This window comes from Triturus cristatus, chromosome 4_1 (assembly GCF_964204655.1).
Source record: "Triturus cristatus chromosome 4_1, aTriCri1.1, whole genome shotgun sequence".
Taxonomy (NCBI): Eukaryota; Metazoa; Chordata; class Amphibia; order Caudata; family Salamandridae; genus Triturus; species Triturus cristatus.
This window is the reverse complement of record NC_140585.1, coordinates 1,342,867,816-1,342,890,326: the sequence shown is the minus strand read 5'-3', so window position 1 is coordinate 1,342,890,326 and position 22,511 is coordinate 1,342,867,816. Positions and strand designations below refer to the sequence as shown.

The following is a 22,511-nucleotide window of genomic DNA, read 5'->3' as shown; positions in this document are numbered from 1 at the left end:
AGAAATTCTAGAGTATGACCGAATTGAATTATCTGGAGGACCCATTGGTCCGTCGTTATCTGCTGCCAATTTTGATGATGATAGGAAATTCTTCCACCCAGGGGAATATGTGACATATGAGGAGTAAGTGTCACCAGAATGTCATTGTCTTCGGGTGGTGTCTTTCCCTTGACGACCTCCTCGACCTCTAGGAGTAGATTTTGTGAAACCTCCTCTTTGTGAATATTGTTGTTGACGATATGGTTGAGATGATGTGGAGTAGGAAGAATAACGGCCTTGTTGATAACCCCCTCTATAAGAGGGCTGGCCCCTACCACGTGAGCCACGAAAAGGAACTTTCCTATACTGCAATGTTCCCAGAGATTTCGCTGTTTCCGTATCCTTTTTTATACTCTGTAAGGCCTCATCCACATGTTTTCCGAACAGATCTTCCCCATTGAACGGAAGATCCAAGATCTTATTCTGGACTTCAGGCCTAAAAGATGTTGCTCTCAACCATCCTTGTCTGCGCAAAACCGCCGCTCCTCCCAGAGATCTGAAGGCCGTGGTCGCAATGTCCATTGCACAATCTATGACTTCAGCCGAAGTCCTTTCACCCTCCTGGAGGATTTTTCTAGCCTCTTGTCTGTCCGCTTCAGGTATGCTATCAATGTATGGTGATAGGTCGCACCACATCTGCCTATCATACCTGCCCAGGATGGCTAGTGCATTTGCTGCCTTAACCAGAAGAGCAGACATGGACGAAAACCTTTTTCCTGCATTATCCAAGCGCCTACCCTCTCTATCCGGTGGCGTGGAAATTGGAGCAGAGGGATTCCTCGACTTTTGCTGCGCCGCTTGAGTTATAACCGAGTCCGGTTTGGGGTGACCTAATAAACAAGCCGGAGCATCGGAAGGCGCTTTGTATTTTTTGTCCAGCCTAGCCAGCACTGGAGTAACCGTTGCCGGCGTCTCCATTACTTTGAGACCTTCCTCCCATAGATGACTCACAATTGGAAGAGATCTAACAGTCTTGCGAAACGGTTCTTTAAAATCATATAAAAAGCATTCTGCTTTATCTGATGACATACTGAGCGCAAATCTCTGCGCGGCTCTTTCCATCAGATTATGGAACCCTCCAATGTCCTCCGGAGGGGAATCCACAGGTCTTGGTGACGGAGATGAAGGGGACGGAATCAAATACTCATCCCATTCCTTACTAGGATCTGTTATCTCCCCTTCCTCCTGCTCTTCATCCTCAGAAGTGTCCAGAGCCGGCTGTGGCAAAGGTGTTAGTGGCCGCGGAACCGGTATCTCCTGTCTTCGCAGTGGTGTACATGGCACAGAGTGCGCCGGAGCCACTGGCATCCTTTGGGTAGACTGAGGCAAAGTATGCCTCTTCTTGTAATCATCCAACATGAACTGCAAATCCGTCAGAAGAGAAGCTGGAACACTCACCATCTCTTCCTGTTCATGTTGTCGGGGGGGGTCCTGATAACCCCCATACTCATCCTCCCAGTCATCCTCCTGACATTTAACGTGCAACTGAGAGGGGCTACTTGCATAGCCAAACGGGCCCTCATTATCCTCTTCCTGCGAATCTTCTTCTTCCAATAAATGGGATGGAACCAGAGGCGTTACCTTACTAGGAGACGTAATATCCGGGGTAATCCTTCTTTTCCTGTCAAAACCCCGCTTTTCCGGGGTTTTTTCCCTCGTCGACGAGCCCGTCGACGAGATTGCCATTTTAACCGCCGTCGACATCGTCGTCGTCGATGCCGTCGTCGACGCTGTAGACATAGTCGTCGTTGCCGCCGTCGACGATGTAGTTGTCACCGTCGTCGACGGTGCCGTCGACGCTGTAGTTGTCGTCGTCGTCGTCATTGCCGTCGCCGTCGGCGCTCTCGTCGTCGACACTGCCGTCGACGATGCCATCGTCGACGAGAGTACAGGCTTAATAATGACTTTTACTTCACTCCTCGTCGTCGACGACGCTACCTTCTTCGTCGACGATCCCGTCGACGATGTAGATTTTCCTAATTTCTCCTCAGGTGAAGTAGACGCTGGCTTTTTAAGCGCATGTTTAATTTTAAGGGGTGATTTTGAAGGCTCAGAACTTGTTTTCTTTGGCTGTTCCACCCCTGAAGCATGACCCTTGCTCTCCTTTTCTTTAGTTTTAGGAGATTTTGAGGGACTGCGCTCTGAAGACCCAGCAGTGGTCTTTTTAAGAGCCTTCTCAGGTTTCTCCCCTGAGGTATGAGCCTGAGGAGATCTGCCTCTCTTCTGAGATCTCCTTGAAACATTTGACGCCTCCTCACTGTCACTAGACACGACGTCCTTCCTGGTTTTAAGTTTTTGGAGCCAAATTAGCAGTCTGCCTTCACGATCCCTTAAAGTCTTATTAGAAAAGGTGCGACATACCTTACACTCCTTCGCCTGGTGGTGTGGGTAAAGGCAGTATATACAGTCCTTATGAGGATCATCAGTATATAATCTCTTCTTTGAGCAGGTGGCACAGGCCCTAAACAAGCCTTTCTTTTCTTTATCAGCCATTCTCCTAGATGATGTAGAAATTTCAGTAGAAAAAATCACCTCAATCTAAAACCAACTGTAGAATTTGAGCAGAGCTCAAAGGAGACTCCCTAGCACAACGTGCGGTAGAAAATCTGAGGGCAGAAGGTTCTCTCAGGAGTGTTCTAGAGGGTGAGAGGCTCTGATTGGCTCAGGGACTGGTTTAGTCCTTTTTTACATAACGAAGGTTATGGGTTGCAAAGGAAAATGGGCCTAGGCCTTTTTTCTGTTTGCTATGATACTAAGCAAAGCTTTTTTATGTACCGGAGACTCCCGTCTCGACGACGGGGAATGATTCAGGCATGTGAATCTATGAAAGGCTCCAATACTGGAGTAACCCCAAGTTTGTCATAATGGTCCATAGTTTATTTCGAGTCACATGATGGAAAGCCGAGCTAAGGTCCATAAATGCAGTATAGACAAATCCGACTTTCGCAACTGAATGTTTGTTAATTAAAAGATACAAATTGAAACATTGCACATTTGTACCCACACCCGCCTGAAATGATGATGTAGGTCAGAAATTATATTGTTGTCCATAGTCCAGGATTCCAACTGATACAGTAAATATTTGTCCATTGCCTCGGCAGTAAAGTAAAAAATATGGTACAGTAACATTTTTGATCAAAGTTATTGCTTTTTGGGTTTTTTTTATTCGCAAAATGATAGCATGTGATCAAGACCTTGGTGGACCTGCAACAGCCCTCAATGTGTTAGTTCGAAGGGGTGCCCACAGATCAATATTTACTTTAACAAGATCAGTGGGGCCCTATCTGGGCTAGGAGCCTTACAAATAGGACGTTTAATGATGGTGTTTAAGACATCCTCTAGCTCTATTGTAAAACCTCAGGGTTTAGCAGGCACAGTCTAAAGAGATACATCATGAGGAGTGCCACCATTGTAAACCTCCGAGAGAAAGTGGAAAACCAGTTATCAGAGGAGATGACAACGTCCTGTGTCAGTGGAATCATTAAAGAATGGGAGATTATTTGCCTGCCAAACCCCTCTACTATCTTTTTTTGAGCAGGTCTTTAGAAGTGTTTCCTAAGCCTCCTCCCTTTTTTGTTTGTTTGGTGGCAATGCCCTTTTTATAGGCTGACTGACATAAGCAGACATCTTACTGAATCCTATGGGTTGATGACAAAAATAGGTGATTTCCTTTTATTGCAGATTTATGATTCTTTGTCTGGATACTGTACCAGGCATTTTCTAACAATGATAAAAGTAAGTAATTTGCAATCTTTGCTAGCGCGCATTGCATTCCAGGACAATGCTAGACAATGATCAATAGTCTAACGGAGAAGTCTGGGATCCCTGCAGATCAAGATACGGTGAAATTTAACTGCCTCCCTCTATGGAATGATGGATATTTTTCTTCAGAGTTTAACAGTAACCAAGAACAAGCATTTAAAATTCAATAGGTCTCGCATTTGTGAGAGTTTAAGCTATTGGCATTGTACATGACAATGCCTTTCATTTATCAGTTTTGATAATTAACACATAAATAAAAGACATTGTCATTTACAATGCCAATAGCTCAAAGTCTTGTAAATGCGAGACCTATTGCATTTCAAAGCGGACGCCATTGTCTTGAGCTGCATGGAAAGTAAAAGCGTGCATGGCGCGCGGATTGTTGTAGGAAAGCATGTCGTGCCTGCAGTAGGATTAACTCATTAAAGAACATAGTGCTTACAGACTAAATAAGAGGTACCGTGTAACAACTGAAGTAAAAGGGCCAGTCCTCATCTGAGGTTACAAATGAAGACAAGGAGGTACTTAGTAGAGCCTAACAAGCCTATTAAAGAATCAGAAAGACAAATGACACAAGCCAATAAAAAATATGGGCGGAGTGGGCGGGGCTTCAAGTCCATATTTGAATACAGCATACCTCGCAGAGCAGCGCATGCGCTGACCAGGCTTGACCTAAAAACACATGTTGGGTGCTAAAACTAACATTTTGCACTCAATTAGTGACTGATCTAGACTGCAAAATAAAGGGACACTCGGTCTTCTGATCTTATGAGGTCTCATGTGTAAGTACCAAATAAATCTAGATGTTTTGTCTGCTGGAACTGACTCACAGAGAATGTTATGTATCAAAGAACCCACTACGAACAGGACTTGTTAAAGAATATAGTATTTTCATTGTAGCGGATATGTGATTTTTCCTTTTTACATCACTTAAATGATCCTGCATTATAAAATACCATTTTTCAACGATTCTAACAGACAACAAGTCCTACCTATTGAAGCTCACAACGTAGCACGCCACTTTACATACATCGACTCACAGCTTGGCCTCTCCTGCTACTGGATGGTTAAACTATATTTAACTGGAGTTCAAAGAGACGCTATGAGTAAATCTTATTTAAAAATAATTCTTCAAAAAAAAAAAAAAAAAAAAGGAAGTCGATGATTGTATTGTATTGTATTGTAATTTTATTTATATAGCGCCTACTACCCTGACGAGGAGTCAAAGCGCTTTTTTGGCGAGTAGCATGATACTCTGGAAACCATAACGGATTAGCAATAAATTAGTATAGTGAAAATATGAAAGTCATTTGAGTGGTGGATATGTTAGTCAGTTATTTGGATTGAGATTGATTGTAGAGGGATAGAAGAGGGAAAAGGGTTTGCATTTATATAGCGCTTACTACCCTTGATGGGGTGTTGAAGCGCTTTTTCGGCATGAATGCACTGCATTTCCAGGTCAACACAGGGCATTCCCAGTAAATAAGGCTGCAAATTCCTACACCTATATTAAAAAAAAAAAAAGCTAATTATGGCTGAAAATTGACAACAAGAGGCATGAAGGCACAGGCATATTTGTAAAATATTGAAATAAAGTGACAGAACTTCACAGTTTTGCCCACGAGTTAATTTATCAGGCTATTCTAAAGTAGCCTTATATGCATGCTGCAAAAATATCAAAAATGTAATAACACAAAAATTCCAACAGAACATTTTCGAGATCTGTTTTACTTTTATAAATAATATGTGCACTTTACCAGCACTCGGAAGTAGCCTACCGATGGCAAGTGCGCTTTACAAAAACAAATAAATGCAATCACACAGAAATGCCAACAGGAAGTTTCTGATTTCGGTTTTACTTTTTGTAAATCACCTCGGTTTTCTACATATTACATAATGGTGCAAAGTGACAACCTTTTTAAAAAAATGTGTTGTCCTTTGTAATCAAAGACAACCCCCTCCGGTGCATGTCACTTTAAAATAGATGATGCTGCCAGGTGGTAAAAGGATTAAAACACTCCACAGGCACATTACAGTGAACGAGATGTTGCAAACAAAGGCGTTTACTGGGGCATAATGTATGTGACACTACCAACACCTCTGAGCCTCCTTCGATCTTGATGAAAGGAAAAAGGAATCAGACCTTGTCAAGCCAAACCCAAGGCTCTGAAAAAGTCTTTCAGATACCCTAGGGCTCAACACCAATTTGCTACTCTTCTGGAAAAAACTTAAAGACACGTGTTTGAAAAACATACTTGAATACCGAAACTGTTTAATCGTCTCCCAGATAAATTACAGCTTGAAAAAACTTGCAATTCTCCGGGAACACGGAAAACACACCTGCCCAGAGTCTTACTGTCTCTATTGCCCCTACTTTTTTTAAACATAAATACGTACAAGAAACGCTAGAAATGCAAGTTACCATTCAGCAGTAGTTCCTCCAGGTTATCAGGATTTCGTGCCAGCTGAAGGATGAGTGCCGAGCCCCGCACTTTATCAGCAATGTCTTCATACAGCAATTCAATGTATTCATCCATGTCATTGATACTAGCTAGCTCATCAATCTGCATACATCAGAAAAAAGACGTAAAATTAAACAAGCTGCGAGCTTGCACTTATTTATGTACAAAGTACCACCCCGCATATCGGAACAACAGGAGCAAATAATATGGCAATACAACCCTTTCCCTAGGGTGAAAACAGTGTCATAAGTTTAAGTCATGAGCCACTAAACTTCTGAAGCTATCCTTCTCAGGAGCTGCAACTAGTCTATAGGCTCTCTGAATGGACCTTTACACCAAGCTCATATTACGACACCTAAAATTCATCTCTTCAGACTAACTCAAAATCCCTAGATTCTATTAATGTACATATCTATATTTCTCCTTCTAGATTTATGCTCCTCCATTGTTACTTCCACTGCTGATGTGCTTCAGTGTTGCCCATCTTCTCTTCACCCAGCCTCTTGCTACCTCTACAACCCAGAGATGATACTCACACACTGTCCTTTCATTACTTATATCCTACTTCTCGGTTTTATCAGCCACTATGACATTGCTAAGGTTGTTTCATGTCTTACTACTCCCTCAAGTTACTCCTCTTCATAGTATATTGTGAGGAAGCATTCCTCCCACTTTTTCAATCTTCTTTAAATCTTTAAATGTACCTGGAACCCAGTCAAGATATTCTAACTTGGTACCTCCAATGCTTTTCTGTGCTACCCAGCCTGAAACTCTTGATGCTCTTCTTACTATATCTCACTTTGAAATGCCTGGTCCTACATCCTAAGTTCTATGTTTTCAATATAATACACAATGTTACAGTTGCAATGTAAAGCGCCCACGTACACAGTGCGCATGAGTGCTATATAAAATGAAATATGACATTGTTAAAAGAAATAAATAAAACTAACAAGGAGGTTGCACATCTTCATGATAAACATTCATTCAGCTAAGATCGGGCAGACAAAGCCACTGCATTTTATTTCAATTTCATTTATTAGAACGTTTATAACAATAACATGTTTTGACATTTGTAAGTAGTGTACATAATCTGTATCATTATCACTCAATTTAATGGTGCTCAATTTAATAATCTCAAAAGAATGAAAGGTGAAGGTGGCCTGCTGGGATTCAAACTTGGGACTTGCAGGTCACATTACATGCTAGCAGAAAAGACCTGGTTTAGAGTTTGGTAGACGGATACCACAAACGTGATGGATATCTAGTCTGCCTATTACAAGTGCATTAGGATATAATGCCCTTGTAATAAGGTGGATGGGATATCAGTATGCCAAACTCTAAATCAGGCCCAAAGTCACTGTATCAGTATACATGGTATGGACCAGTCACATACGTCGCCAAACCGTTCTACATGACGTATTTGATTGTACAGAAATAGCAACAAACTAAAGAGATTATTTATAAAACCAAACAAAGTGAATGAATGAATGAAATAATGAATGAAAAGTGGGTGTATACAACATGACAGTGACAAGGCAATTTGTCACGGACTACGTTGGAATAAAGCAATAAGATAATTGGTGCAACACAGAGGGCAGGCCTGAAAGACAATTTTTGGATTGCTATGGAGGTAGTATGGTCAACTTTCTATAGTATATCCCATCGATCAAAGAAGGATTGACTAATTGAAAGTATGTGTAGCTGCGTGATAGAGGGAAATTAAATAAGATGAGATTTCATATAAATGATGAAGTGTTCCTGCCAAAGGATTGATTCCTTCAGTGGGGGTAAATATGGCAGCAGATGCCATCATGAAACTTATATGCACAAAAGTCACAATGCACTGGGCAGTCATCTGTGGTGAAATGTCACGCAGACGACCTCCCAAAACACTCAGCAGGCATTCGTGTTACTATTGTACTTTGAGTACAGTATTCACACTAATGATGGCCCCAAGCATTAAACAGACATCCTGCATGTCTTTTGTGCAAGGCGGCATTCCATGCACACCGTTTTCAGACCGTGTAATCTTTGTAAGAATTATGTTTATCACTCATGCAAAAATAATGCAATTTCCCCCCATCCTTAGTTACAGACTGAAAACAATCTGAAAGGAAAGAAGCCACCCAGACAAGGGTACCGCTTTTCACCCACAACCTCTTAAAGTAATTCCTGTGGGATGAGATAATATTTAAGTAGCCAGATTTTAATAGGACGACAGCTCTGCATCCCACAACCAGAAATACCGAAAATTCTGCTTCTAGGTGGATGAAGAGCTCCGTGTTAACGTTGCTCTATAGAACTTTAGATGGAAGAGGAAACAGAGGTAGTTTGAAAAGGCGGAAAAGCTCAGTGTTGGTTATTTGCGAGAATAGCGAACATCATTGCTGATTTCCATTGCAAGAAGTCTGTGACAGAAGCCAAATAGGAATTGCAAAATTGAGTGAGGTCTGAGGCTATCACAGAAGGAGTCTGTTGGATAATTTTAATCAAGAGAAGATCAAGCCGTAAGTTTGCCAATAGCACTTAAAGATGGGAGAAAAGCTTCTAGGATAGGAAGGTCGACAGTGGTGGGAGCTGCAGTAGGCCCACATTGGTCTGGCAGAGAGAAGCATCGGATTCTCTCTATGTTATAAAAAAAAAAATCAGAAAAGACATTACAAATAGACTGTGACGTAGGCACAAATGTGTGGACACAAAAAGGTTTAGAGAGAACTTTAATTATTCTAAATAATTCTGTCAAAGGATTATTTAATGTTTTATTATAAATATATAGAGTTCCACGTAGTTTGATCTAACCCCAGCTTAGAAGGCTTTCAATGCGGATGCCTAGAGTTTTCAGTGGTATCATAATAGCTCTGCACCCGGTCTTTCAGGCCTTTTGAAGGATTTATTCAGGGGAATCAAGTCAACAGAAAAAAATGTTTCAGAATTAAAGATCTGTAGGGTCACTGTGGTTTAGCAATAAAAAGTGGTTGTCTCGTTAATGAGTGCTGCAGTCAGATTGGGACTTGCTACTTTGGACTGTACATGGCTGGAAGTGGAACATGTCACTCGAGAGCAGTCCAGACCTTCTTTGGGAGGCAAAGAGAAAAGTAGAGAATGATGGTCCATCGAGGGGCGTGGCAGGTAAGCATCCACAGTTCCATTATCGGAGGTAAATAATGGCAAGTCTTAGGGAGTGAAGCCGCACGTGGGTGGCCGGAGGATATTGGATTAAGGCTCTTGGCGGACACAGTTATGCAATATGGGCAGAATCCAGTCGATCCTGAACACAGAGACACCAAAATCTACAAGAAGTATAAAGGAGTATTCCTAAAGGGACAAAACAGGCAAAATACATTTTACACAGCCAGTTCTCAAGACAGAAAAAAAGGTCCTAGTGGACAGAAAACAGAGCAACAAGTCAGTGAGTCAGTCAGAATAACTTTATTTCGCCAACACAATGTAGGCATAAAAAGTATACTACATATAAAAAGGAAAACATTTCCGAGCATTACAACACAGGAAAAATACTAGCAAAATCAAAAAGCTATTACATTTAAAAAACAAATTCATAGTTATTTACACAATAATAAATTCTTTTCATTTAATGGTATAAAATGTTATCCAGTTATAGATCTCTTTTTTAGTACCGATAATAAGAAAGACTCAAAAGAAAAACAAATGTAAGGATCAGGAAGTAGCTGGAGATAGTAGAGGGCTACACAACACTGGTTAAAATTCATTCTACGCATAATAGGAATAATGAAGCGTTTCCTTTCTTCATGATAAAATTTACAAAAAAACAAGAACTGTATATCATCCTGTGCAGATCGATTATCACAGGTACAGAGTGGGAGTTCAGAAACAACAAACATTACAGGAGAACCCAACATTAGCGAAATGTAATTTAGGCGAAACCTCACCAGAATGTACCTATGCCGCAGATTAGTAACAAAGTAACGAAGGATAGAGATGTTAAGTTTGGATTCATTAAGTTTATACTAGGGCCGGCCAAGTAGGATTTAACTGTTGACAGATTAATGTTTTTGGTCTCTCTTATCTGTCAGTTAGAAAGTAGCCGGGTTTTTAAATCCATTTTGGATATAGAACTACAGGTGGTAGGATCCAAAAAAAGGTAATGTAGTCCGGCCGCCTTCAATGTTGATTCAACATAGGTTAGCCAAATAATATTACCCGCTCCATCTAGTTTCAAAACATCTTTGATAATGTCTCTTGTCAGAGCAAGTGTCTCCTTTCGCCATATTGAGTGCCACATTAAAATCGGGGCCATTGCAATTATATCAGTAATATAGGGGGTCCTCAATTCCATGTGACACTTATAATTGGCACATGACTTTGGTAGCGAGAGGACCGTTTTCAAGAAATTATCTTCAATAATCTGCAATTTTGTACAGTCTTTCATGCCCCAAACAGCTGCCCCATAAGTGGCGGTAGATACCGGCTTGGCTTGATACACTGTTTTTATTAAGTTTATTGGTTTTAAACCAGTTTTTTTTATAAACTTACTTAAGGCCCCAATGTTTTTTTCCATCTGAATTCCTCTGTAAACAATCATTGTTTGCCACTTTAATTGAGAGCCAAACATAATTCCTAAATAGTTAAAAGAATCGACAACTCCCAGTTTTCCCCCTTCGGTTGTAATTTGCAGATCGTTTTGATGTTTTGAACCTGCTACTAAGATAAATGACTGAGTAATTAGCCTTCATGCCTAGATTGGACATAAATTGAGTGTAATGCTGGACTAGGCGACGCAATGCATTACTGGTACGAGCTAAGAGCACATAGTCGTCACAATATAATAAAATTGGGACCTGCACTGAATTAATATATGGGACATCTGGTGTAGAGCCAACAGTGCAGATTCCACACCGTTCGTATAGAGTGCGAACAGGAAGGGGGCAAGAACGCACCCCTGCCTAACACCTCTTGCAATTTTCAAAGATCTGGTGCACTCACCATTCCTCCCATAGCGAACACAGGCTGAGGCTTCTGTATATAGATCACGAATGATATTAATAATCTTCAGGTCAATACCCATTGCCTCCATGATCTGTCACAGCCTAGGCTGTGCCACGCAGTCAAAGGCTGCGGACAGATCCATGAAGGCTAAATAGAGATGACCTTTTTTTGCAGCCGTGTATTTTGCTATGATTAGACTCAGGTTCAGACACTGATCTACAGCGCCTTTCCCTTTTCTGAAGCCAAACTGGCATGGGATAATAATATTCTTCTCTAGTGCCCAATCCTCTATAATCTGTTTAAAATCAATCTACCCATTAGCTTTGCAGTAGAGTCTATTAAGGAGATAGGTCTATAGTTTTTCGGAATCGACCTATCCCCTTTTTTATATATGGGAACAATTACAGTTGTTTTCCACGATGGCGGTGCACTTGATTGAGCAACTTTATTAAAAACATTTGTTAAAAGTGAAGCCCATAGATCTTGGTTATCTAGGAATACATCTATAGGGACTCCGTCTGGACCTGGAGCCTTTGCTCGTTTGCATTGATTTGAAGCATAGTAAAGAAGGATCCACTGTTGGAGGTCCAACAGAGCCAGGTTCATCTACTAGTTGGCCCAAATTCGATCGGTCAGTGGCTAAAGACCCTTGTCCCAAAGAGGAGAGTTTTTGCATGATCAAAGTGTCCAAGGAGAGCCTTCTCTCAGTAAGTTCAATTTCATGAGCCAAGACCGATTCTGCTCTGGTTAAAAAGGCATCCAAGGTCCCAACATGATCAGGTCCTTGTTTTTCCTTGGGATTCTTTCTTTTATTAATTTTATCCTTAATTATACAGATCACCCCCACTCATTGAGCAACTTCCTCAACATCACAATGGGTAATATTTAGGACCAATGTTTATTTAATCTGACGAGGGCCAATGCTTTCCTACCTTATCCTTCAGGTTGTAACATTCTGATCCACCTGCAGCGGGGAAGATTTCCAGCAGCAACCCAAGGAGGTTGGCTCAGCCCAGCCTATTCCGGCCCCTGACTGGCACGGACAGGCCCACCCTTGGCCCGGGCTTTGCCCGGGCATGCCCCGCGCTGCAGGAGCTCTGTGATTTAGTTATGTGCCTCCTTGCGCTCCGACTCGGCGTCTGCGCCGCTAGCGCTGCTGGGGCTTGTGGTTCCCGGCCGGCGTCCTCTCCCACGGCCGGGACCTTGTGATGCCCGAATGACTCTTGGCGGTGGCGGCAAAAACAGTAGCAGGGCACCAGGTAGTTTCGGCTCCCACCTCTCCACCAATATCGCTGGGAAAGTTGCTGCCAGGTTTGCAGGCGAGTTCGATGTCGGGCTTCTGATACATGTTGGTGGGCTGCACAGATCAGGCTCAATCGGCGTTCACGCGGCAGCGGCAGCACCACCTCCAACTCGCAGAAGCGCTGACATCCGCGTAGTCGTTGCTGATAGTAGAGTGTGTTCCCCCGAGTGACAAGTAAAGAAGAGAACATTTATGAGCCACAGCTTGGTTTGACTGAAGAATTTTCACCAAGCTAAAGTTGGGAAGTCTAAGATGGCACAAAAGTATCTTTTAAAATAATTACTATGCTGCTCACTGCTCAGGCAGTCAGTTGAAGGGGTTGCACTCTGTGGAAAGGATTAGTACATTTCAAGAAAAAAAGTCCAATCTCACATAGATTGAGAGAAATTGGAGGCACACCAACAGAAGCATGGTTCATGGTCACCCGTCTTTTCAACAAAAAGACCAGAAGTATCATGAAAGATTTGTTGCTTGTGTGATTAATATCTGCCTGCCTGTGCACTAGGCTTAATGAAACTTTTCATCACACTGCAGAAATCGTATAATGCAATGGTAAAGACAAACTCTATTAAAAACAATTATTTTATATACATATAGAAAAAATACTAATTAGAGCATATCCTACGTAAAACAATTATCTAGACAGCTAGCCTAATGAACGTAAACTCATCATCCCTTATCTATCTGCCTTTCTGACAGACATTCCTCCATCACTCCCCTTAGTGGCTTAAACTTCTGTTCCCCATCAGACAGCTTACTCGGGACAGCGGGTGGAGAGGGCATACTAGTGTTCTCCTGTAATAAGGAAGAATCTAGGCCCCTATACTCAACCTGAAACACTAACAATTGAGTTTATAGGACGCACCTTTATTTGATGCCTGTTAAGTTGAGAACTTCTGTGACCAAATTCATATAACAAGGGTCCCCTCCACCACCAATGGAAAATGCTCCATTGGGTTCTCTAAGCAAGCACACATCCTCCAAAAGAATCTATAAAGTGTACTCGACCAAGAAGCATGAAACAATCAAATAATATAACCAGACCCCTCGGAACATCTAGCCCCTTTGAGTGCACTGAAGGTTAAATGGGAACGGGACGTCGGGAAGCTCATTCCAGACTTGACGTGGCCCACATTGCAGAGACGGGCCTGGAAGAGCACGCGTAACGCCAGGTTTCAATTGGTGCAATACTTCATCTTGCATAGGGCATATCTGACGCCAGCTAAACTATTTCAATATTTTGGGGGTCCCACTCCGCAGTGCCCTCGCTGTGGGGAGGAGGGAGCTGACTTTAAGCACATGTTCTGGTCCTGTGGCGTTCTGAGCTGCTACTGGGGGGAGGTCATTGATTGCTTGACCCAGGTGACGGGGCGGGAACTGGGGGTGGAAATGGGAGTTTGTTTGCTGCTATGGTTTCCCCACACACCGCGCACGAAAGTCACGAGCAAGTTTTGCGACTTAGGGCTGGTAATGGCTAAAAGAGAAATTACCCTGCACTGGAAAACGAGAACTGGTCGCAGCTTTGCGAGGTGGAGAGCTGCCTTTACAAAATGGGCGGGTAGCGAGAGTACGCTTCGGTTGCAGTTAGCGCTGCGGAGCAACGATGACAAGGCGTTAGCCGTGGCACATGCATGGGAGGCACTAGTGGCTGACCTCCGGGGGTGGGGCACAGATGCGGAGGAGGGTGCTGAAGCGCTGGAGCCACAGGCAGCGGCGTAGCGGCGGAGAGGCAGCTGATGGATCACGCTTGAGGGTGGGGGGGCTTCCTTCTCCGCTCTGCTTGGCACCTGACCATGGGGGTGGGGAATGGCCCACGGCCGCGCCAACGGCTAACTACGCGATCGACTTATCCCGGTACCTGTGACTCTGGTACACTGACATGTGGGTGGGGGGAGGGATTGTCTGCATTGGGGAATGTTGGGGACAGTGCGCTGATAGTTGAAAGTGGTCTCTACTGTATTATGCACTGGTGTTTATTACTGGAAGAAGACCGCGGATATGCTGATCACTACATTTGGCAACTGTACCTGTGTTATATAATAAAAATTGTTTTTGCAAAAGAAAAATTTATAACCAGACCCAAGTATGCTACAAAAATCATTTTCAAACAGCCAGAATACATTACTAAACACCCATGCATACAAAAAACGAATGGTTACTGAATAATGTCACACAACCTTGCTATCAAATCAAGCAGAACATATCACCACAAACCCAACAAACACCATCCAATGAACTCCAGCAAGCACAACAAACTAAAGAGCAAAGCTGAAAGCTAGATGTTCCTATCATACTAGTGTTACTTGGTACAAGGGAACACTATGTGCAGGAGCTTCTCCTGCACGGACTATGAAGCGCAAATGCAAGTAGGAGATGTAGCTGTCCAGTTATACTCCTGGTATGGCGTCTCTCTCCTTCAGCCTTTTCTCCCCAGTGAACCTTGGATACCAGAGGCTCACTGTGTATCAACTCATCGGGGGGTTAGGTCAGACATGTACCAAAGGTTAGGTGTGCAAAGGCAAGTGTCAGCAAGCACCTTTGCCAGGTACCAACGATCGTGCCAAAAATTACAGTGATTCCTGGGCAGTGGGTTAGCGCCACAAAACTAGGCAAGACAATTGTTCACCCCAACCTCTCTACCTACCAGGCATCCAAATGGTTTTCTTAGAAGGAGGCAACATCATCTTGTACTCCAAATGGTGGTTGTGATTGAAAGAGGAACAAGCATTGGCATAGCCAATAGGTCTCGCCTTTGGGACCTTATAAGTGTCTAGCCATGCAACAGTTGATGTTGTTGCACCAAGGATATTGTGCTGGATAACTAAACACTTATAAGGTCCCAAAGGCGAGACCTATTGGCTATGCCAATGCTTGTACTGGAATAGATGGGGGGCTGCCTGACATGAATGAGGCGCGCTGACAGACAGATGTGTGAGGGTTCGAGTGTGCTAAGACTGGGGGCAGTGGGAACAGTGTGCGTCTAGAGTCAGGGTTGTATGCCGCCTGTGGTGTCCCAGGGTGAGGGAGCGGTGGGCGGGCAGGAGTCTCTATGATCAGTGCGTGTGGCATGAAAGCCTCGCTCCTCCTTGGCATTCTGCCGGAGTGCACAGGGCGCTCTACCCTCGCTGGCACGCACTCTCTGCCTTCTCTCGCATCTGCTTCTGACGATATCACATCAAAGCTGCTTGGAGCTCAGCTTTGTTCCGTGTTCAATAATAAAGGATTTGGGAATTTCTCTGCACAATAAGAGAACTATATTTGAAATTGGTGCGCACTGCATTAACGATTTATCTAAATGTGCCCTTGTCACCCTGGCTGAAAGAGAATCATCCCATGCTATGAAAGAGGTGCAGTGTGCCCTGGATTAGTCATTTGTTGTGAGGCCCTCACTCTGACAGTGCAGGTGTCTGATCACCAGACCTGACAGTGTTTGCACGGACTAGAGACTGTCCAAGTGCTGTCTCTGAAGGAGTGATAGGGCAAATCAATCACTGCACGCTCCCCTGACAGTCTGGCAGGATATGGGAAGAGTCAGCCCCATCAGGCTCACCCCTGAAAGTCTGGTAGAGCTGAGGAAGTGTCACTCAAGTCAGATTGATCCATCAATGCCATGAAGGGCTGAGGAAGCGTCTGTCCCATCAGGTTCATTCCTGAAAGTCTGGTTGGGAAGGTGGGCTCAGTCACGTCAGGCTCACCCCCGAAAGTCTGGTAGAGGTGGGGAAACACCAGTCATGTCAGCCTGTTCCATGAAAGTCAGGTAGAGCTGGAAAAGTGTCAGTCATGTCATACTGACCCATGAATACCTGCGAAGGATCAGTTCTGTCAGGTTTATGCCTGAAAGTCTAGTAGAGCTGGTTAAGGGTCAGTCACATCAGACTGACCCGTGAAGGCTCGTGGGCGAGTGTGTCGTGCCAGAATCACCCCTTTAAGTCTGGTTGAGCTCTGGAAGTGTCGGTGATGTGAGGCTCACCCACGAAAGCTTGATGTGGTTGGGGAAAAGTCAGTCTTAACAAGCTGTCACCTATATTCTTGGAATGGCGCTGGGGTAGGTTCACGTCAGGCTCACCCCTGAAAGTCTGGTATAGCTGCAGAAGCGATCAAGCTCTGTGAAAAACTTGTAACCTGGGGAAGTGTCAGTCGCATCGGTTCTCTTCTGTCAAGTCTGTAGATATGAGGCACAGTCATCCACATTAAACAAATCGAGGGAGGAGAGGGCTTGAAGAAATAACAATGAATTTTATTGTTATCAAGGTCCAGCATACATGCCCAAGCATTAGTGAAAACAAAAAGTATGCAGTTCCTAACGTTAAAGCAAGGTGTGACAAAATAACAAGAAGGTAACGCAGTGATGACAGGGAACTGTGGTGAGAAACAGGAGTAAAGGTTACTCCTTATTTGGAAAAGAAGACCCTCACACACCCAACAAGCGGGTGTCTTGCTTCATCACCGGGTCTTTGCTCCTTATCGGGCCGGCGGGTGCAATGCCCGATCAGGCACCTAAAAGGGCCTTCCTAGCGGAGATCTTTTATTCCAACGCCGGTGAGTGATGTGTGTGTGGGGTTGAAAAGACAATATTAAGACATAGGTGAGTGTAGGTGCAAATGGGGTTAAAGTGAACCAATTAAAACAGGGGTAGGTGATCCACTAAATAATTTTAATAGTGTGGTCACCATCCTGGTTAAAAAAAATATACAGTCTGCACATGTGACACCAATAGTTAAGTGAGTGTATGTGCTGACGTGATCAATAGGTCAACATGTTTCTTGCCTTTGTATATAATAAATGGCAATTCATCAGCCCCAGGGAATTAATGCGGCTACCTACACCTCTTTGGTGGTGTCCAATGTCTATAAGAGACTGAGTAGTGAGCACGCATACAGCACCCTAAAAAAGTGTGGTACCGTAGTTAAAATGCACACCCTCCTGGGTTGTGCTGCATACAGGGCCGGGGGGAGTGTACTCACTAAATTATAGTGTCGGCTCCGTTACTCCACAGACGCCGTCCACCTAGTGACGCGCCAGCCGCCCAGTCTACAGCGGCTGGCGCGTCACTAGGTGGACGGCGTCTGTGGAGTAACGGAACCGACACTATAATTTAGTGTGTACACTCCCCCCGGCCCTGTATGCAGCACAACCCAGGAGGGTGTGCACTTTAACTACGGTACCACACTTTTTTAGGGTGCTGTATGCGTGCTCACTACTCAGTCTCTTATAGACATTGGGCACCACCAAAGAGGTGTAGGTAGCCGCATTAATTCCCTGGTCCTGATGAATTGCCATTTATTATATACAAAGGCAAGAAACATGTTGACCTATTGATCACGTCAGCACATACACTCACTTAACTATTGGTGTCACATGTGCAGACTGTATATTTTTTTTTAACCAGGATGGTGACCACACTATTAAAATTATTTAGTGGATCACCTACCCCTGTTTTAATTGGTTCACTTTAACCCCATTTGCACCTACACTCACCTATGTCTTAATATTGTCTTTTCAACCCCACACACACATCACTCACCGGCGTTGGAATAAAAGATCTCCGCTAGGAAGGCCCTTTTAGGTGCCTGATCGGGCATTGCACCCGCCGGCCCGATAAGGAGCAAAGACCCGGTGATGAAGCAAGACACCCGCTTGTTGGGTGTGTGAGGGTCTTCTTTTCCAAATAAGGAGTAACCTTTACTCCTGTTTCTCACCACAGTTCCCTGTCATCACTGCGTTACCCTCTTGTTATTTTGTCACACCTTGCTTTAACGTTAGGAACTGCATACTTTTTGTTTTCACTCATTCGCACAGTCATCCACGCCAGACTCAACCTTGAAAGGCCGGGAAAGTGTTATATAGCTAAATGGAAAAGATACTCACTCTGGGGTAGAAAAGAAGGATTATTAAAAAGGATTTCCAGGGAGAAGACAGTGCTAACATACTTAACACACCTTCTAGAGTGTAAGCTAACCTATTCATCTTTAAAGTTGCATGTAGCAGCAATAGTGGCATGCACAGTCATCAAACGGTTCTTAGAAGAAGCAAAAAGATTTGCACCCCCACAGAGGATGCCAGCCCCACATGGAATTTAAATATTGTGCTCACACAGTTGGTGAAGACATCCTTTGAACCATTACATAAGGCAACATTACACATGCTCACACTAAAGACTGCCTTCTTAGCGGCTATAATGTCACTACGCAGAGTTATTGAGTTCCAAGCACTCACTATACATGAACCTTTCAAGTTCACAAACACAGACTTGTCATGAGAACGGACCCACAGTTCATGCCAAAGGTTATCTCACAGTTCCACATGAACCAGAATATTCACAAACTAAGCATCTTTCAAAAACCGAAAACGCACGCACAGAGAGTATTACACACTCTAGATTCAAGACGGGCAGTAATGTACTAAATCGAAAGGACAAAGGCTGACAGGAAAGCAAAGCAACTCTTCCTATCATTTGCTAGCAGTTTCCTGGGGAAGCTGGTTACCAAAAGCACAATTGTAAGACAGAGCACACAAATGATTCAGTTGTGCCACAAGAATACAGGAAAGACGTTAAAAACAGTCCGGGCACACACTCAACAAGGAAAAAGGGAGCAACTTTTGCTTCCCTAGCAAATACTCCACTACAAGCCATTGTATGCCAGCAACTTGGTCATTAGTGCAATCATTCACCAGATGCTATTGTGTAGATATTCAAATAAACAAGGAAGCACAAGTAGGACAAAGGGTCTTACAACATCTGTTCAAATCAGCGATCACCTTCAACCCAACCACCACTGTAGTAACAAACTGCTACAAAATCCATGCACGGCATGTGAATCCAGAAAAGATTCCTGCTGCAAAACGTATAGTTTCTTACCTATCGGTGTAGTTTTGCAGTTTGAAGAATTTTCTAAATTCATTAGCGAACCCACCCTCCTCCGCCAAGAAAATGAGGAGAGGAAGAAGAAAGAAAAATAAGAATCTGAAGATGGCAACCAAAGGTGGTAGCTTCCAGAGGAAGCACAACGACGTTACAAGGGACACCTAATAGAGGTAGGTTGACGCCCACCAACACGAAAATAGAAGAACCATTTGCAATGCAATAGATCTCACATTTGTTAAAGTTAGAGCTGTTTGCGTTGAAAACAACAAAAAAATTTACTTTTGTTTTTTATTTACAGTGGAGTTATTATATTTGCATAGCACTATTGCCAATGGTATAAAAAAAACAAAAGCGAAAACAATTGTCATTTTCAACGCCAACAACTCTAACTTAAAGAAATGTGAGACCTATTGCATTTGTTGGGGTCAGAGTTATTGCCATTATAAATGCCAATGTTTTTTACCTAGCCAAGTTGCAGGGTGCAGTACTATATGTGTCCAAAAGAGGTCCCGTGGAATCTCTTTTGGCCACACAGACCCTGCAAAGTTGAAGTTATTGGCATTCAAAAGGCAATGTTCTTTACCATGTTGCAGGGTGCAGTACCATATGTGGCCAAAAGATTTAAATGTGAGATGTGCCAACGAAGAAAGTAACCACTGCCAGCCTTGCCAAGTGTGTGTCCGGCCTGAAGCCTTTTAAGAAAATAGTACTTCGAGGCTGTAATTAAAACCTAGAGTTTAACAACACATGTAACAGAGGGTGTCCTCCTGGGAGGTTACAAGAAAAGACAAGAAGGTACGATGGAGGGACTACTAAGCCTATTGACCAATGAAAAGCCCCCATTTAAAAAGGAAAGGGGCAGGAGCCAATTAAAACAATGGGTGGAAAGGGGGCGGAGCTTTATACCCATATCCTGAATACAGTCTCGAAGACACAGTGCAAGCGCGGCCTAGGCATACCTTAAAAATAGTTGGATAAAGGCTTTTGGGAAGAATTCCAGACCCGACCACTAGATGGCGAAATAATACACAGCATGCGAATCCAGAAAATATTTCAAGCTGCATAACTACACTGACAGGTAAGAAACTATAAGTTTCTTGGCTTTTGAGGTCTCTAAGGTTGAGCTCATGTGTAAAAGTCGCTTTGTGCACAGCTGTTCACCCCAAATCAGTATGTCTGCAATTCAGTAGAGAGCGGCTGGCTTCTCCAAAAACTCTTTGCTTGTAGAAAGTTCATCCATCACCATGTACTTTGATGTGTCATTTTTAGATCTCGCCTGCGTGGGCTGCGCGCATGCGCAGTCTCGCTGGTGAGATTTAATGATTTAGAGGGAATTCTGTAAAGGGCTTCAAGCCGGTGTCACCGTTTATGCTAAACGGTGGCCAGCCATTGGGAAAGAGCACTGCGTGACGTAGACTTTTCCACTTTTCGGCCGGCCCACTTGGATGGGCTCGTCCGCTTTCCGGCTGAAGTAAAAGCTTTCTTATCTTTAGAAAACACAAACACATGGCCCCATAAAGACAAGAAAGCTTTCACAACGGACGAAAGTGAAAGCGGACCGTGCATGTTTTAAATGTCACGAGCTTCACCAAGTTTAAGTTTATTTTTTGAAAGCGACACGTTCAGTGTCCCTCCGCAGAAGCAAGAACATTTTCCGCTGCCAAGAGGGGTGACTCAAACCAACAGGCAGACAGGCTGGTGCTGCTTGCCTTGTCAGGAACCCCTGCCTCCGCTGAGAGGTGCCTCTGTAAAGTCTAATCCCCCCAGCACCTTCACGGCCCAGTTCGAGCTGATCACCGCACCCTCAAAAACGGAAACCAACTGGGGTCACCTGTCCGACTCCCACATCGTCGCTACCTGGTCGGAGCTATGCATGAGACAGACAGACAGACACACACACACACACACACCTCAAGAAATCCTGGAGCAAGAAATCCTCGTGGGAGTAAGTCGCAGGGTTTAAACAATGCCATGGTCAGGCGTGCAACGCCGATTGGGTTGAAAGGGCTTCAGCCACCTCCCCTTGCCCCTCACCCCTGGCGTTTGTGGCAGCACGGGCTGAGACAACTTCCGGGCACACACACAGCCGCACCAGAGTACCACACAGGTCTTTAAAAGACAATTTACTTGCTACCGAGGCTTTGTTGTTTTTTCACCCCTCTTAGAGCCCCCACATCTCCACTCCGACTATCACTGGAAGAACACCCCCCACCTCCCCCCGAAATGTGGCTCTAGTTGTGCCAGTGGTCATGGTAGAGCTGGCTTAGTTAGGAAACCTTTTCCACCTTCGCAAGGGAGGACTTCACCCAACTATAAACCTCTAGAAAACCCTCTGCCCTCACCCCCCACACATAGGCCAGTACATAAAAATCCCATTACTGTCTAGCGTGTTATCACTTAGTACAACAGGTAGACATGGCAGTGTTTGAATCGATATGAATCGCTAGTAATTGCCCAGAGCACGTTTCATTCTCATGCACTCGTCCGTGTCACTGGGGGACTCAAGCTATAGCACAGAGGAGGCCCAATAATTAGGACGAGAGTCAGAGTATTCACAAAAACATTGAAAAGGGGTTTCAGTTGCATTATTTCCATAGAATGCAGACTTTATGAAAATGTTGTTCAAGTATATTTTTGCACTGCACACAGATTTCTCCAAGGGAGCAATGAACATTCCTGAATGGGAATAATGTCCTTTCTTTAGAAGTACACACATCATTCTCAATCAAATATTGCAGAACTCTCGCTCCTTTGGGCAGTGGTCATATGCATTATGTTTGTACGGCTGAGCTACATATGTGTTATAAGAAATAAAGTAACCCCATCCAAACTCAATGAAGTTCCATAACTATAAAAAGCCACTCGCTTACAGCCTCATTCCTATAACACAAGCACTTGATAGCAGGAGTCAAGCGCCAATCCACTTGGGTATTCAGTATTTCCACAATGATTATTCATGAGATAAATGAACACACACTGGAACTGGATTATAAGTTATTTGCATATTCATGGTTACACTAAAACCTGTCTTGAAGCGGGCCTCTTAAGACAGCCAGCGAGCGTCATTGATATGATTATGAAGGTGATCTCTAAAGCACACTGCTACTCCTGGGAG

General features: G+C 43.8%; 1 protein-coding gene across 1 annotated transcript in view; it reads right to left on the bottom strand.

The window, feature by feature from the left end:
- KIFAP3 (kinesin associated protein 3) overlaps positions 1-22,511 on the bottom strand; it is a 1,322,278-nt gene that overhangs the window by 1,128,585 nt on the left and 171,182 nt on the right. The window contains exon 5 of the mRNA XM_085654829.1: positions 6,224-6,365. Coding sequence (XP_085510955.1) covers positions 6,224-6,365 — 142 coding nt within the window. The remainder of the gene's footprint in view (positions 1-6,223; positions 6,366-22,511) is intronic.